This window comes from Solanum stenotomum, chromosome 9, assembly GCF_019186545.1.
Source record: "Solanum stenotomum isolate F172 chromosome 9, ASM1918654v1, whole genome shotgun sequence".
Classification (NCBI taxonomy): Eukaryota; Viridiplantae; Streptophyta; class Magnoliopsida; order Solanales; family Solanaceae; genus Solanum; species Solanum stenotomum.
In genome coordinates this window covers 56,348,120-56,365,595 of record NC_064290.1, presented here as the reverse complement: position 1 = coordinate 56,365,595, position 17,476 = coordinate 56,348,120, and the positions used below count along the sequence as shown (strand labels likewise).

Sequence of the window (17,476 nt, the reverse complement as noted above, 5' to 3'; positions counted from 1 at the left end):
AACAAATGTATGTATTTGAGTTTGACATGATTTGGTTGCAATTAGAAAAGAAAAAAAAAAAACAATATCCAAAATTGAATTTGAAAGCAAAACTTGTTTGAGGTCATATAAAAAGATAATAGTTCAGTTCCTCAATCAAAAGTTTATGTCCGATTGAAATAGTTAGAATGTAATAACCCAACATTGAGAAATGTTATAATATTAATGAGTTTGGTAGTGAAACCATAATAATAAACGGATCTTAAATTTACTTAAGTCTCAAAAACTAAGCTAATTCGTGAGGTGAGAATTGAAGTAACAACTCATACAAAGACACATGCAATGTACCGTAGATATTTCAATTAAATTGGATTTAAATTTAAAACTAGTTTGAACAATATTTTAAATTCTAAATATGTTAATCTAACTAAATATTAGGAAATTGTACGCTCATATAGTTGAAACCTATGTACAAAATATTGATCAAATTAATTAATAGCCAAAACTTGTTAGGCTAGTCAATTTATTGGTTTTTCTAACGAGAGCCACTTGACCCAAGATGTAATTTTATCTTAAAGTTCAAATTTATATCGCATATTAAATAATATTGTATTTCAAATCAAATGAAATAGTAGTTGAAGTAGGTGATAGGTGTAGATAAAAGTATAATTGATGGGGGTAGGGATATTCAAAATTGAACCATAAGTATTGATGACTCAAACGAAAAAGCGTTAGTATATTATATAATAAGTATCATACTATCGGATTAATATTTTGTGAATGATTTAGAATTTTTAAATAGTGAGTTATTAGTTTAAAAATAAATTGTCTAATTTTTATATTTAAATAATCAATAACCCACTAATTCTTGAGAAAGTGATTAAGAGGATTGTCATGCTTCAATCAGAAGCCATAACCTGATAACAGTTTTCCACACTTTGGAATCTGGACTATGGACCGGTGGAGGACAATTTATATTTGGAATTTATGTATTAATTTAATCGATAACGATTGATAACTATTTAATAATCACTAAATTCAATTGAATCAATCATATTTTATTAGTTGTGTAGCGGTTTAGAACATATAAAAATCAATAATTGATAAGTTAAATAGTTAAAGCAAAAAATATCAAATTGAATTGAATGACCCTATAAATGCCCCTAGATTGATGTATTTTATTTGAACGAGAAGTATTTTTTGCAGTCTTGTTACTCAGTTTAATTTTGATGCTAAAATAATGATTGAATATTTATATCAATAAATTTAGTTGACTCTCGAAATTTCAATTAAACAAAAGGAGTAATGCACAATAATAATAATGAATAAAAGAATGTTTGTATAACTTCGAGGGGAATCGATCTTGCGTGAAGGACAAGAGCATCGAAATTGAGTTTCTTCTTATCTATTGAACCAACCTTTCTTAAAAATTAAAAAAAAGCCCTATGATATGAGCTAACGTGGCTCGGAAGAAGGCTAGGAGAGATATCATACTTTCCTTTTATAGGATTTCTACTCGCGGTTGATTGAACTACCTTTTCTTTCAAACTGAACTACCACGACTTTTAATTGTGGGTTTCCTAATTATCAATTTCTTATATAATTATGGATTCTCAATATAAATAACGGGTTCAAGTAAGAACAATTAGATTCTCGAGAACCCCAACTGATACTATAGATTCACCTCTGGTGCAGACAGGGACAATGCCAGCATGCTCATCACGAATTTAAGAGAATCAAATAATTTTGACGTAAACTCTATATTGCTGTTGAATACATGTAATATGTATAAATAGTTCATCAAAAACTTAACAATTTCATCTATAATGAAAACTAATAATTCAAATTCTATAAACTTAAAATTCTAACTCCGATTTTAAGTATAAACATCAAGTACGAGTAAATTTTTACCGAACTCGGGAAATACTTTTCAACAACGGCTACATTACTGCGACAAGCCGTACCGCCGTATCCTTTGGAGCCCCACGACGATCAACGGTAACTTTGCTTTTAAAATTTTATGAACGCAACGTTTAGTTTCACTTGCTATATATTTCTCCCCAAACAAACATTCTCTTCAATATTCTTCAGTATTTATTTATTCAGTTGATTATAGTTTTCCGGCCACCGGAATATTCTATTCTTTCTCAATTCCTGCTAGTTTAACGACCACCGGAATATTCTGTTCTTTCTCATTTTCTAGCATTGCAATATGTCTAAATTATTTGGCATTGTAATCGTATTTATTCTCGTGTTAAATTCCGGTGAAGCACAAAATGCACCTTCTCAATCCCCAATTTCTTCTCCTACTAAATCACCGGCGGTAAAATCACAAGCACCGGTTTCTTCTCCGACTAAATCACCAGCAGTAAAATCTCAACCACCGGTTTCTTCTCCGGCTAGTTCGCCGGTGTCTTCGCCCTCGGCTCCTACAGTTAGCCCGTCTGCTGCGCCGGTACAGTCACCGAAAGCAGCTTCTCCAGTAACCAGCATTTCACCAGCACTCACTCCGTCAATCAGTAGATCTGCTCCGGTTCCTTCTGTTGCAACTCCTCCGCCGGTATCAACTCCGGTGAGCACTCCGGCGTCTTCCCCGACGGCAGCGGATGTTCCGGCCAGCACTGCGACACCGTCAGCATCCCCAAGCATACCTTCAAGTTCAGCAAGTCCGGCAGAATCTGTTAATGGACCTACTACAGCGCCGGCGAGTTTATCACCGGGAACTTCACCAGCACCAGTTGCTGATGATGTTTCGTCTGCAATTTCAGTATTCAAGGTGCCGGTGGTTCTAAGTGGGCTTGCTATTTGGGCCGCACTTTCAATTTGAATGCATCCGGCCCAATATTGCACAAAATTCCTATTATTAAGTCTTTTATCACATTTATTGTAATTTTTTTTGACACTTTCATTCATTCAATGTCATTTATAATAAATAATTGCAGTGAAATTTTAAATTCCATGCTACCCATTGCTACCTGTCTAACCGAAAAACCGGCATGCATACCCTGACTTGTAGCCAAATGTTTACTTCTTTCGTTATATTTAGACTTCTAATTTAATACAATATCGAATAGAGCATATCCCTTAAGTTATTTGCTCTTTAAGTACTTTATTCCCAACTTTTATTTTAGGTTAACACTAAGGGGTCGTTTGGTTACTGTATAAGAGACATGTTATTCATGTATAAAAAGTTGCATTAGCTTTACTGTGTTTGATAGAAGTTTTGTATTAGGTATAAAAGTCAGCATAACTTATACCACGTTTGGTTGGTAATAATTTAAATGTTGTATAAAAGTTATTCATGTATTAATTTATACGGTGTTTGGTTGCATTTTTGTAGTCCTACATAATTAATACCAACATAACTTATGAGGGAATCTATGTATAAAGTTATGCAAGGTAGAAGGTGGAATAAGTTATGTGGGTATTAGTTATACATGTATTAAAATGATAGATTACATATTTACCCTATTAATTTATTTTTTATTTTTTAATTGAAAACTTTACTGTTTCCTATATACGTTTGTTGTTTTTATTTCTTTTTATATATAAATCATTTTCATTTCTTTTAATTTATTTTATTTAATTTAATTGGAAACTTTATTGTTTTCCTATCTACGTTTGTTATTTTTATTTCTTTTTATATATAGACTATTTTCATTTTTTTTTTATATTTACCGTTTTTATTTATTTATGCAAATATAAATATTTTTTTAATATTAGAGATTTGATTGTATATTTTTTGACGGTACATATGCTAATCAAATATTAGCATTATGCTGGAGTTGTTCTATCAGTTTAGGATTTTTTTTGTTTCCAAATAGATTATTTCTAGTTGTTTTTGTTTTGTCTATTTTGTTGACCGACTTGGTCACTCTTGGACCTTGTTTGGACACATTTTTATTTGATGAATAAATAGACATGGTCCAATGTTGATTAAAAAAAAATAAAAATATTAGTATTGTATATTATTCAATATATTCCACATTTTATTAACATGTATTATTATTTTGTAAATAATATATATTAATAATTTACTACAAGTTTAATATAATAGTTAATAATTCATGTATTGTAATCTCTACATAACTAAATAATACCTACATAACTAATATCCACATAGCTAATACCCGCATAATTAAACCCTGCATAACTAATACCTGCATAACTAAACCCTGCATAACTAAACCCTGCATAATTAATACCTGCATAACTAAACCCTGCATAACTAATACCTGCATAACTAAACCATGTATAACTAATACCTGCATAACTCTAACCAGTAACCAAACGGCCCCTAATCGTGATAATTAAGGAGTACTTGGTGGAAGTAAATATACTTTTAGTATTAGCATTTTCTCTTGTTTTTGAATTGTAATAAGAGACATGGGAGAGCAAGTACCTGAATTATTTCTATCACTATGATGTTAAACCTGCATTTTTGTAAAAGTAAACAAATTTTAACAAATTCAAATTATTGTGTGAAACTTAGCTTGTCATAAACCCTAACTAAATCATATGGATTTATGGCCAAATTTTAACAAATCTCTAAATATTTGATCATATCTTAACGGATCACCAGAATTTAACCATAAAATTATGATAGATTGTCACAATTTATTGTGCTTTAACTATGGCTTAAAGCTATTTTTGCACATTTTATCTTATTTTACCGGAATCAAATTAATATTAATTATTAATAATAAGTTAATTATCCGCAAAAAAAAAAAACTTATTTTCTCGAATAGTTATTGAGCCCGTGATGGCACATTTTATCTTATTTTACCGGAATCAAATTAATACTATTAAATAATAATAAGATAATTATCCACAAATAAAAAACTTATTTTCTCGAATAGTTATTGAGCCCGTGATGACAGGAATAACACCGCTAGTAAAACTCTAATTTGAGTCTTTATATAACACACAAACACAGTATATTAATAGAAGTTGTGAACTCTCATCTTTGTTTTTCAATCTTCAAAACCTATTTGAGGTTAGTATATTAATTGCCGGTTTTTAATTAGTTTACTAATTATCTAATCTTTGTTTTTTCATTGATGATTTTGATTTAATTAGTATGAAAGCCATCCAAACTTGCAATCTGTTAACCTGTAACCTCAATAGCAGATCCTCCCCCGAATATGCACTAAGCACTAACTCAATTGATGGTTTTTGTTAGTATGAAATATAGTTTGGTTTTAGGCTATCAATTTTATTGAATTGCTGGTTTTACACTATCAAACATAATGCCTCTAATTATAGTTTGGTTTTACACTATCAATTTAATTGAATTGCTGGTTTTAGACTGTCAATTCTATTGAATTTGCAGATTGTCATGGAGCCGTCAGAAGACACAATAATTGATATATTGCATCGGTTACCTTCAAAATCCCTTGCGAGATTTAAATGTGTGTCTCGGATTTGGGGACAACATGTATCTGACTCTCGTTCTCAGAGACAATTGTGTACTCGTACTATAGGATTATTTTACCAACCTATAGGTACACAATCCCCAATTCATTTTTTCTTCACTTCATCAGAGAAGAAGAATATGGTTAAAGAAAATTTCGATGAGTCTGTAAATTTTCTACCTGACCATAGCCTATACATTATTGCATCGTCGATGGGATTTCTCCTTTGTTGTGAGGAAGAAATATATCAACAACATTACTATGTTTATAATCCCGCCACAAGGCAATCCATTGCCCTTCCCCAAGCACCATCATGTGCTAAACATGTTGCAATTGGGTTTAATTGCAAGTTAGATGACCCAATTAATAGTGATATTGTCTCATTTACTATAGTTCGTTATGAGATACCTGCAGAATCAATGGTAACAATTGAAAGTTTGAGAAGAAATGTGTGGGTTAAGATAAACCTCGCACTTGAAATTCCTCGTATTGATTTTCATACCTCTGTTCACCATCCTTCAAACTGGCTAAAATCAGGAGGATCTATTGATGGAGTGTTCTATTGGCTTGATTTTGGACCTCGAATCAACGTATATGATAGTGTCAATACGTGTTTTTGGTGCATCGATGTGCCTGATGAACTTGATTATCAACATAAGAGATGTTTAGGTGTATCGAGAGGAGTTCTCTGTTATGGAGGTACGAGTCCTGGACACATGAATTTTGGAGATATGTGTGTTTGGCACCTGAAGAGCGGTGTGCGAGACAAGACAGCTATATGGGAGCAGTACACTACAGTAAGTGTTTGTATTCAAGTTTACACTTGTGTTAGTAACTCGGGACTTTTAAAGAGTGGACGTATTCAATCTAATCGCGATATGACATTTCACCCAGCTGAGCCGCTAATTCTTATTGTTTTAAATAACAAAAAAGGTGGTGTTCTGATGAGCTACGACATGGACAAGTCTTCTTCAAAGTTAGTGTGTGATTTTGGCAATGGCAATAGCAAAACGCACACCAATTTAGTTCCGTATGAGTGGCATGAATGGCCACTTTTTCTTTAGGCATTTTGTTTTTTTGAACTCTTATGTTTTCTTAGATAACAGTTGATTTTATGTTGGTTTAATTATATTACTCTATTGTTTCCATATTTGTATGTTAATGCAAATTTGTTGCTGTTATTGTGCCTTGTGTAACAACACATTTCTACTCAATTTTATGTTTTAACAATTGTAAGTTCATCTTCTCAAGCTGATGCTACATTTTTCAATCATCTATTCAAATGTGGAATAAAAGAGTTTACTCCCAACCATAGTAAACACCATTCTCAGAGCTTGAATTCGAGACCTCAAATCATAAACATGGTACTTACTGTTCCATCACAACATATTATGGTCATATATTAAAATGACAGTCTGGTACACTAAGCTTTCGCTATGTGGGGACTATACCACAAAAAACACTATTACAATAGTCTTATCCATACATTTCTGCATGAACTTGTTTTCATCGTTCCAACTACAATTTTTTAAACATTTTTTTAGCTGGAACTTATCCCTATGTGTGAATGTTTTTGTAATGATTTTTTTTTCTCTATTTTCTCATTTGAAAGATTATCATTTTCTATCAACAAGCAAATATTCAAACGCACAAAATCAACAAGTTGGTTGGCATATGAAGAAATTTGTGCACAAGGACAAACTTCTTTTCTTTCTATAATTACTTCCACTTAATTAGCATTTTAATTCTTGTTTTTTTATTTCGATATATACAAGAAAACGAAGACCAAATAAAGTTACTTGTGTTGTACTGTATATAGATTTTGGAGCAGAAGTGGAATTATAACAACTTCAGTTTAAAGGTAGTATTTGAGACCAAAAATAATTGCATATCTGTTCGAATCATACCTCGGATTAATGAATGATTTGGTCCACTGCTATCTATGACCTCCCACAAGTATCAGGTAACGATGATAAAAAAACACCTAATATTTTTATCTCCACTTGAAATTAAGACCTCAGAATTTTTAACCACGGTATTTTCTACTAAGTCACACCCCTGGACCATGGTGCCAACCCCAAATAAATATTATGATAAAAACCATCATAGATGTTTATCCAAGGGCTATAGAGTGAAGCTTAAACTCATCACTAGCGTGACAGAACCCATCAAACACATAAATTGCATGGTCCAATCATTTATTACTATACTTATAATGAAATTAACGTTTATAGTGTATATATATTTCATCAAATCCATAGTAAAAAAATAAAAAATAATAATTTTATAATATAAGGTCCATGAATATATATATATGAATCAGACTTTGCCACAAAATTAATGGTGGAATCCAATGAGTTGTAGTAATTTAAGAAATTTAATACTAAATCACAATCTAAATAGCTGTGATAGAGTACAATATTAAACGCTAAAAAAGCTGAGAGTGTTGCCAGAGAATCCTACCCGTCAACGGAAAATCTAATGAAGTCTCGTACAATATTTTCTGAAGTTTCAATATTCTATTGGTTAAAATTTTCTTTGGGAAAAAATGTTTTATAAACAAGATCGAAAATGATATTATTCAACAAATTTCATAAATAGTATTCTACATTAATTGTGTTTTCTGCACTCCAATCGTATTCATTCTCTCTTAATATTTATCTAGATTATATACAAATGCTTTTAGAATAATATAATTTACTTATTTACGCAACAAAAGAGAAATAAAAAATTCGTTTTTTTTTTAAATATTTTCTTTACCGAATAACTTTTGTGGGCACGCACCTGGCTTACGTAATTATGTATCACTGACAGTCATGCTTTATACACGTGGTGGCCTTTTATTTGAACTCCATCTTTTAAGCCTTAGTTTCCTCCTCTTTTTCTGCTAGTATTTCATTTTAGTTTTAAAGATTTTTTATTTAAGAAAATAAATTCTTAATCAATAAGTAACTTTCTCTGTGAAAAAATATATATAAAAGAATATCATAACTGATATCTCACGTTTAATGTCTCATTAGTTTCTGTTAGAGATAACAAAATTAAACTCAACCCGCTCAATATGTTTAAGTTTGGACTAGTTATTGATCTGTTCATTCATTAGCTCAATAATTACAATCCAACCCATGTTATATATGGCTATAGTAAAGAAAAATAATAATTTTATTAGGTACTTAAATAATTTAAAAGAACAAAAAAATAATTAAGCTTAGTAAAAATTGAGTTGTGTTCAGTCTTGACCCGTTATATAACTCATTTCCTAACACGTTTTGACACAAGCAAATTTGAATTTGGTTAGTTCTTGACAAAATTGTTGTCTTAACCCATTACGCTCCACCCAAATTTGACCCAACCCTTCCAATTGCCATCCCTAATTTCTGCTACTTATCAAATATAAAAAAATAACTTTTTTAAAAGATCAATCAATTAAGTGCCTTCATACCAAACACACATAAAGAGAATAACATTATTTACATCACATTTTTTGTATTTTAACTAATCAATCAATCAGTAGAGGAGAAAATCGGTAGATAACAAGGTCAAAGATTAGCATATTTAACGCAGTGACATACTCAATCAGACCACCGTCCATTTTTTTCTTCTAAATTATTTAATGAAATTAAGAGAATAGTCCTATAAGGATTGTATATTTTTAACATATGGTCAAGTATTTGTTAAATTACTTTATGTTAGTAACATTTGTTTTTCTATTTTACGTGCACACATTGGGCATCGAAATATAATGCTTTAAAAGGTGACTATTTAAGCGATATAAATGGTAAGTATAGAGTACTAAAAACTATCTTCAACTTTAAAATGTAAATTGTAAGGTATAGAGTATAAATTGTAAGTTTCTACTTTATCTTCTTTTTTCTTTTCGATATCTCTCAATATTTAAGAGATTAATTTTTTCACATGTATTTTCTTTTTACATGTTAATCATGCTAGTGTACTCAAGAATCACGATAACCTTTTTTTTTTTTTTTTTTCTTTTTACCTCAGGTAGAATAAAAGATAAAAAGAGAATTTCTAATTGGTGTGAAATTAGTGAAGTTTTGTTTCGTTAAGTCAACGAAGTTACTAAACACTCTTAAGAATAAAGTAGGAAAAATTCTTCAAGTAGGAATGGTATAACAATAACAAATATTCGGTGAAATTCTACAAGTAAGATATGAAAAGAGGATAAAAATGTTGTTTCCGATAAATTATCATTGACTCAAATAAAACATAACAACATGAAGAAAATAAAAATATAGAATACAAAATAACACCAATAAATAATATGGTAATTGAACCAAAAATTAGACGTTTCATCTCTTTTAATATCAGCAAATAAAAGGTAAGGTAGAGTAACATAAACCAAAGACACTTAACTTTTTAAAGAAGTAGAAAAAAAAATGTTTAGCATTAGCAATGGTCCAACACTTCAATATTAGCTTTCACGTAACCTCTTTTCTTTAATTTCAAGTAATGAGAGTATTTAATTCTAGAGCTCCTTTACAGAAAATCAAATTTTAGTTTATGTTAGTTGCAACAAAACTTTTAAAGATGGGCTATGACTAGTCTACAATATGTTACTAGTATTACTTTTAATAAGTGAAATTATAAATTATTAGTACTTTATTTTACACATAATGATCACCTTCACGGAATCCCCACATGCATATTTGTTTGTTTGCGAAGGAAAGGGTGTAACCGAATCAGGATAATATTAACCTTTTAGAGAAAAAAAAAAAAGAATTCGGATAATATGGTAATGCTTTTGAGTTACTTTCACGTATAACAAATATAAAAATTATATTTTTACGTTATAACTATAGTTTGCATAATTACGTTTCATAGCAAATTTTATGTTTGCTATGGAACTTTTGATTTGTATAATTCGCTAAATACATTCAATTTTATACAATTGTTCAGTTTTGTATAAATTCATTTATATATTGTAATTTGTATAATAAGATTCATATTTATATAATTATAGGTGTATAGGAAGGAAATATATGTATTTGTGTTTGTATATACACTTTTCTCTCGTTTTATACAAATATAAACACATTTTAAACATTTTATACATTTGTATAACGAATGGGTAATTGTATACCGAAAATGACTAATTGTATACCGAACTAGATGACAAAAAATGGGATGTTTGCTTATAAATAANAGGACGAAAGTATATGTATTTGTATTTGTATATACACTTTTCTCTCGCTTTATACAAATATAAACACATTTTAAACATTTTATACATTTGTATAACGAATGGGTAATTGTATACCGAAAATGACTAATTGTATACCGAACTAGATGACAAAAAATGGGATGTTTGCTTATAAATAAAATAAACTATGACTATTACATTTAATTTGAATTAATAGTTTGTTATTTCATATATTTTCCCAATGTTTTTCCATTTTAGTTTCTCCTGTACACTCACTAAATGTGGAAGAGAATCACTTTTTTTATTTTTATCGTGATCTCTAAATCAACTTTCATGTACATTAACTAATTTCACGAGATATCTGTCTAGAAGAGAACCACTTACCGTAGGAGTTAGAATGAAATATTTAACTCCTATGGAAAAATATATATATATATGAAGAGTACTTTTTTCTCGTTATTTTATAGCTCTGTTGCCCATAATATCAGGATATGTGAAAGCATGTTATATGTGTAAAAATACATTATTACTATAAGGTTCGTACCTGGTCAATAAATTTGCAGTCACTTAATATCTCACTTGCCCCAATAACAACTCCCACACTCCCACACACAGTCACAGGAATTACTCTCTCTAACAACACCGACATGCAGCTTCCGTCGTCGGCCACTGTGGCTGCGGTGGTTCTCTCCGTAGTCTTCCTTATTTGTGCCACTGAAGCTCACAACATTACCCACATTCTAGCCAGCCATACACAGTTCTCTACTTTCAACCATTACTTAACAACTACACACCTCGCCGCTGAAATTAACCGCCGGCAAACCATCACTGTGTGTGTTGTAGATAATGCCGGAATGTCAGATCTACTCTCCAAGCACTTATCTATCTACACTATAAAAAACGTTCTCTCTTTTCACGTGCTTCTCGATTACTTCGACGCGAAAAAGCTTCACCAGATTACTAACGGCACCGCACTTGCAGCCACAATGTTCCAAGCCACCGGCTCAGCTACCGGTTCTTCTGGATTCGTAAACATTACTGATCTAAAAGGAGGTAAAGTTGGGCTCAGTCCGGCTGATTACAACGGCCCTCCTCCGGCTAAATTTGTAAAATCGATCGAGGAGATTCCTTACAACATCTCCGTTATTCAAATAAATACGATTCTGCCCTCAGACGAAGCTGAAGCTCCGACTCCAGGACCAAGCCAAATGAATCTCACTTCTCTAATGTCAGCTAAAGGCTGCAAAGTTTTCGCCGAGACTCTTTTAGCTTCTCCGGCTGAAAAGACATTTGAGGACAATGTTGATGGTGGATTAACAATATTTTGTCCCGGAGATGATGCAATGAAGAAATTTTTGCCTAAATTTAAGAATTTAACAGCGGAAGGGAAACAATCACTGCTCGAGTATCACGGAATTCCTATATACCAATCGATTTCGAATTTGAAATCTAATAACGGAGATATGAACACCTTAGCTACTGACGGAGCTAAGAAGTACGCTGTAGTCATTCAAAATGACGGTGAAGATGTTACTATAAAGACGAAAATTGTGACGGCGAAAATCACGGCGACTTTAGTTGATAAACTGCCATTAGCGATTTACTCGCTTGATAAGGTGTTATTACCCAAGGAATTGTTCAAGGCTGCTCATACTCCGGCGCCGGCGCCGGCGCCGGAGTCCCGTGCTGAATCTCCTAAGCACTCCAAGTCACCACCAGCACCTGCATCGCCGGCTGATTCTCCAGCGGATTCCCCGGCGGATGGTCCCAACGGTGATGCTGATGATTTGACAGATAGCGGTGCTGTTAAGTACAACGCCGGAGCATCACTTGCCGCCGTTTTCAGTTTATGGTTTGCCTTCAATTTGTTGATGTAAGTTTTTAATTGTATTTTCTTAGGGGTTTGAAAAAGAAAGTTGGTTCTGTTAGGTGTTTATTTTATTTTTTTCTTTGTTAATTTGGTCATCAAATTAAAGATAGTAACAGTACTATTAGTCTATTTCTATACTTCCCAGTTCCCGTCAGGCTTTGTGGTTTGCCTTTGTTTCTTTTTTTAAGTTTTTGGATTTACTTCTTCTTTGATTCTCTTTCTTTAAGTTGATTTGGAATTTTGATTAATGTAATATGAATCATCCTTGACGAGTGAACCATTAATTATTATATTTCCATGGCCATCTTAATTATACTCCCTCCCTCCCTCCCTAATTTAAGTATTTTGCTTTTCCGTCTTAACAAGTATATGTTTCTTATGTTTGATAAGTTTTTCGATTTTAACATTGTACTTAACAAGTTTAAGATGTCAAAACTTAAAATATTACATACAAATTTAATTTAAAATTACAAAAGTAAAAAATCTTCATTTATATCTTAAACTTTTGTATCCAGTCATAAAATCCCACTGTTATTAATGTACAATTTGATTGACAAGCATTAAATAATACTCCTATTTGAATTAAGTTATGCAAGAATTAAACTAGTATTTAAAGATAAATATGTCCATTCAAAGTAAGTAATTCATGTATAACAATCTGTTCGGTGTTATTGTGTTAACCCTTGCATAAGTTCTCCATGTATCATTATTATTGACATAAATAAACATTTTTGGACCGTTATAACATATTATTTATTTTCTTTCTTTAAATTGGTTATCGTGCTTAAACAATTGCTAATAAACTAATCAATTGCTTCACAGCTACATTAACAGATCGATGAATTCTAAAATCATTTTTGGGATTGGGGTTTGCGAGAATTAACCAAAAGAAATGAATATATATATAACACGTCTTTGTACTTTTTAATTGACTCACTGACGGGTAAATCTAGGGGGCGGGAGGTGTTCACCTGAACCTCTCACCAAAATATTGCACGGTATACATATGACTTAGATTTTAGGGAAAATGCATAAGTACCCCTCCAGCCTATGCCCGAAATCCCAGAGACACACCTAACCTTTACTAAGGTCCTATTACCCCCTGAACTTATTTTATATGTAATATTTTACCCCTTTTTGGCCTACGTGGCACTATCTTGTGGGCCCAGCGCANTTGGGATTGGGGTTTGCGAGAATTAACCAAAAGAAATGAATATATATATAACACGTCTTTGTACTTTTTAATTGACTCACTGACGGGTAAATCTAGGGGGCGGGAGGTGTTCACCTGAACCTCTCATCAAAATATTACACGGTATACATATGACTTAGATTTTATATCGTTATGTACTTATATATACAAATTCTGAATCTGTTGAACAAGATGCAAAAGGTTAACTCAGCGGTTCAGGACATTAAAAAGCATCTCAACATTCACGTATTTTTATTTTTATTCTTCGAACAGTTCAAATGCTAATTCTAGATCCACCATTGTTTATGGTCACTGATTTCCAGGTTTCAAACTCAAATTTTGAGATTCCTTCTAGAATTGGTCATTGAAATTAGAGCACTGAGTCACTTGTCCAGAGTATTCTGGGCCTACAGTGTTTGACTACGGATTTAGCAGTTGGTTAGGCAACCTTGCAAAACTTGTGAGGCATTCTACAACTTTTCACAAAGTTCACAAGCCCCACTAACTGGAAGTTGCTGTACTACTACTAACTAAATTGATCTTTTCTTGACAATGACTCCTATTTTTGTAAAACGCATCTTAACAAAGGCGACTCCACAGTTAGAGAGACTCAAACTCGAGAACTTTGGTTAAGGATGAATGAATACTTATCACTTCTTTACAACCCTTGTACTTAACTCATCTTCGAGTAAATAACACAGCTTCATCTAAAACCCAAAATTCTAAATATCTTTATTAATGACACCATTTAAAATCACAAATTTCAATTTTTTGTTGTTTTTTCTTAAAACTTTAAACTACGCAGAGGCGTATCTAGAGGGGGTGCCGTGGGTTCACGTGAACCCATGCTCCCCTTCTAGATTATATATAGTAGTGTTATATTTTTAAAAAAATATTTAAATATAGATGTGTGAACCCATGTTCAAAGTATCATATAATAATGAGAAGATGATGGGGTGCACTTCTCTAAGTGATGATAGAAATTTAAATCTTATATCTATCTTGTCTCTTTGAGTAATACTTTTCCAAGTGGTTATTAGTTACCCTTTTGTCGTTTCAACTAATTTTTCTTTTGTTTTTTTCCTTTAATTTATTCTTTCAAAATTTTCAAGTGTGTTACATTGAGAATTCCTAAAAAAATTAACATTGTAAATTTTTTATATAATTAAATCAAATGTGTATATTAAAATTTAAAACTAGTAGTATTATATATTTTGGACCTATAATTTTAAAACTTTAATGGTTCATATTACGAACTAAAAGTCAAATCGATCAAATTTATATTTAAGATACATTTTTTCGTAATCGTGCACCCATCTAGCCGAAATCCTGAATACGCCTCTGAAACTACGCTCACATAAATTTAAAGTGTGCATGTTGCAAAATTAGATTGCACTGAAGACCAGGCTGCAGCCACATTTAGAATGGCCTCCCACCCCTTTATTACAGTAATATACCCAACTGTTCAAAGTTTCATATACATTTACTCTTCAACCTGTTCCCTTTAATATACATGTTTACATAGCAGTGGAATAATTGACTTTTGGTTTCCCCAATTTTGGTCCTCCAAAATATCATGAATCATTACAGATTCACCGGCTCATCTTTACTCAAGCGTTTGTTCATCTATGAGGAACAAATCAACCGTTTGGTTCATAAAGACTTTGATCGGCAATCTAAGAACTTACTTATATACTGAGTATTTACACCAAACCAAACAATGGATACATGACATGAGTCTTTCTTTTTGTTTTTCGTATTCAGTGCAGTCAATACAATTATAATATTCCAAATAAGTATTATTGTTCAGTGAGTTTCTAATCAGGTAAGAAGTTATGCTTTCTGCATTTCATTGGACATACTTCATATGATATGGGCTATGGCATATGAGCCTTGAAAAACACATACAATTATTTGTATACAATTAATCTATGAAACTACTATATTAAGCATCAATAGTCAAATTAGATTAAAATAATTATGGAAAACTTATGCAAGTTACTTATAATCTACTTCTTAAGTATTAGAATTAAATAGACCTGAATGAAGTGATATAGATAAAAATGAAACATACCGTCAATTCTGGCAAATTTGACACATCCACTTTGTTTCTTCATAGATGAATTGCAGAGGTTTCTTGGACCAGACCATCCTCATTGAAATAGAGGTAAGTCATAGGATCACGAGTTCATAACTTTGATGGTCACTCAACTATCAATTGTTTTCACAAAAAGTCACTCAACTTTCATTTTCAACTCAAAAGTCACTCAACCTATTTAATTATTTTTTAATTAAAATTTAGTGACATAAAATTTTAATTATTAACCACAATTTTAAGAGTCAAATACATATCTATTAAACCAGTTAATGACCCGTCCCATTTAACTCGACCCGCTAAAAGTATAATATTGAACATTTTATTTTACCATTAATTCTCTAAATCATTCTCCCTTGTCTCCCACATTCTTTCCCTCCACTACTTCTTCTCTTTTCTTTCCAAACCACTCAAAAGCTAAAAGTGGTTCTTGATCCTTTGTCCCAAGTAAACCTCATCAGTCCTAAGTAAATCCTTTGTCCATTCAGGGGTATCCCTTTATATTATTTCAAACTCAATTATACAAATGTACCTGCGAATTATACAAATCTACAAATTATGCAAATGAGACAGTTTAAACTGTAGCTACAATCCGTAAATATGCAAACTATAGCTATGGAGCATAATTAAATTTATTATAGTGACTATTTGCGAAAATTTCCTTTTTTAGTATTGTTGTTACATCCGAATTCGTGAGATATTGATGGGCCACACAATCATTTAAAGTTTGTTCTTATTTTAAATGTTTGTACGAATATAGAGCTTCAAGGGAAGTGTATATTACACATATAACCAATTTCAAGTCTCTTATTTAGAATATAACCAAAATTCATGAAACAAATTGCAAATGTTGTCACTTTAAAATCAATTCTATATGCGTGAAACTTTAGACATGCATCTGAAGTTGGACTTGTGAGTCTTAAGCTTTAAGGCTCCCGTATCTAATATTTATAGCTTAAATAGTTAAGCAGTATGTATTATTTTAATTATTATGTTATCTTTTTTTTTGGGTCAAAATTTATTATGTTATCTGATTTGTATAGACATAGTATTTCTTTTCAATTGGAAATCTTCCTCAAAAACAAGACCTTATCTATAATAATAATAAAAAAAGGGTAAACGCACCACCAAAAGATATGATGTAGTGAGTGAAGTTGCTTCTCTCTTAATCAAAAGTTTTAAATTTGAGTTTTGGATTGCGCTTCCCCGCCTATACGGCCTACACGACATGAATCTCGATTATTCAAACTCTAATGTAAAGTAGATATTTGTAGATTCTCAAGTGACCGACAAAATCAATTCTTTTGAAGATTTTTTTTACTTATCTTTTGTTCGTTATGTGAATACAATATATTATTTTGAAACCATTTGTATATAATCTAGATAAATATTATAAGAGATAAAGGTGGAAGTGAGACTAGGAGTGTGGGGTGGTGCAAATGGGAGACTACAAGGATAGAATTAAGACGAGGCTTGTTGAAGGGTGAGAAGCTAAGAACACTAGAAAAATAGAAAACTTAACTTGTTGGGTTATGAAGGATGATTAGGGCGTCATGCGGAAGTTTACAATTTGCAAATCATATAGTTGATAAATCAGATAACAAAAACTTATACTAAAAATCAAAATATTATTATATCAAAACTAATATAAAGAAAAATATTGAAACTTTAGAGAGAATAAATCTCCCCATAAACAAGACTCTTAAACGATTACATTGTGGATGTAATTGTTATTGTGTTAGAAGAAACAAACCTATATTTATAG

At 31.5% G+C, this 17,476-nt stretch overlaps 2 protein-coding genes across 2 annotated transcripts; both read left to right on the top strand.

Moving 5' to 3' along the window:
* The first annotated feature begins 2,057 nt into the window (after positions 1-2,057).
* LOC125876437 (classical arabinogalactan protein 10-like) lies at positions 2,058-2,926 on the top strand. The gene has a single exon (XM_049557624.1). The coding sequence runs from the start codon at positions 2,192-2,194 to the stop codon at positions 2,804-2,806; it is 615 nt and encodes a 204-aa protein (XP_049413581.1). The 5' UTR covers positions 2,058-2,191; the 3' UTR covers positions 2,807-2,926.
* An 8,208-nt stretch (positions 2,927-11,134) lies between these two features.
* On the top strand, positions 11,135-12,561 carry LOC125877865 (fasciclin-like arabinogalactan protein 1). Its single transcript, XM_049559143.1, has one exon. It carries the CDS (start codon positions 11,202-11,204, stop codon positions 12,429-12,431), a length of 1,230 nt encoding a protein of 409 aa, XP_049415100.1. The 5' UTR covers positions 11,135-11,201; the 3' UTR covers positions 12,432-12,561.
* Positions 12,562-17,476: the final 4,915 nt, after the last annotated feature.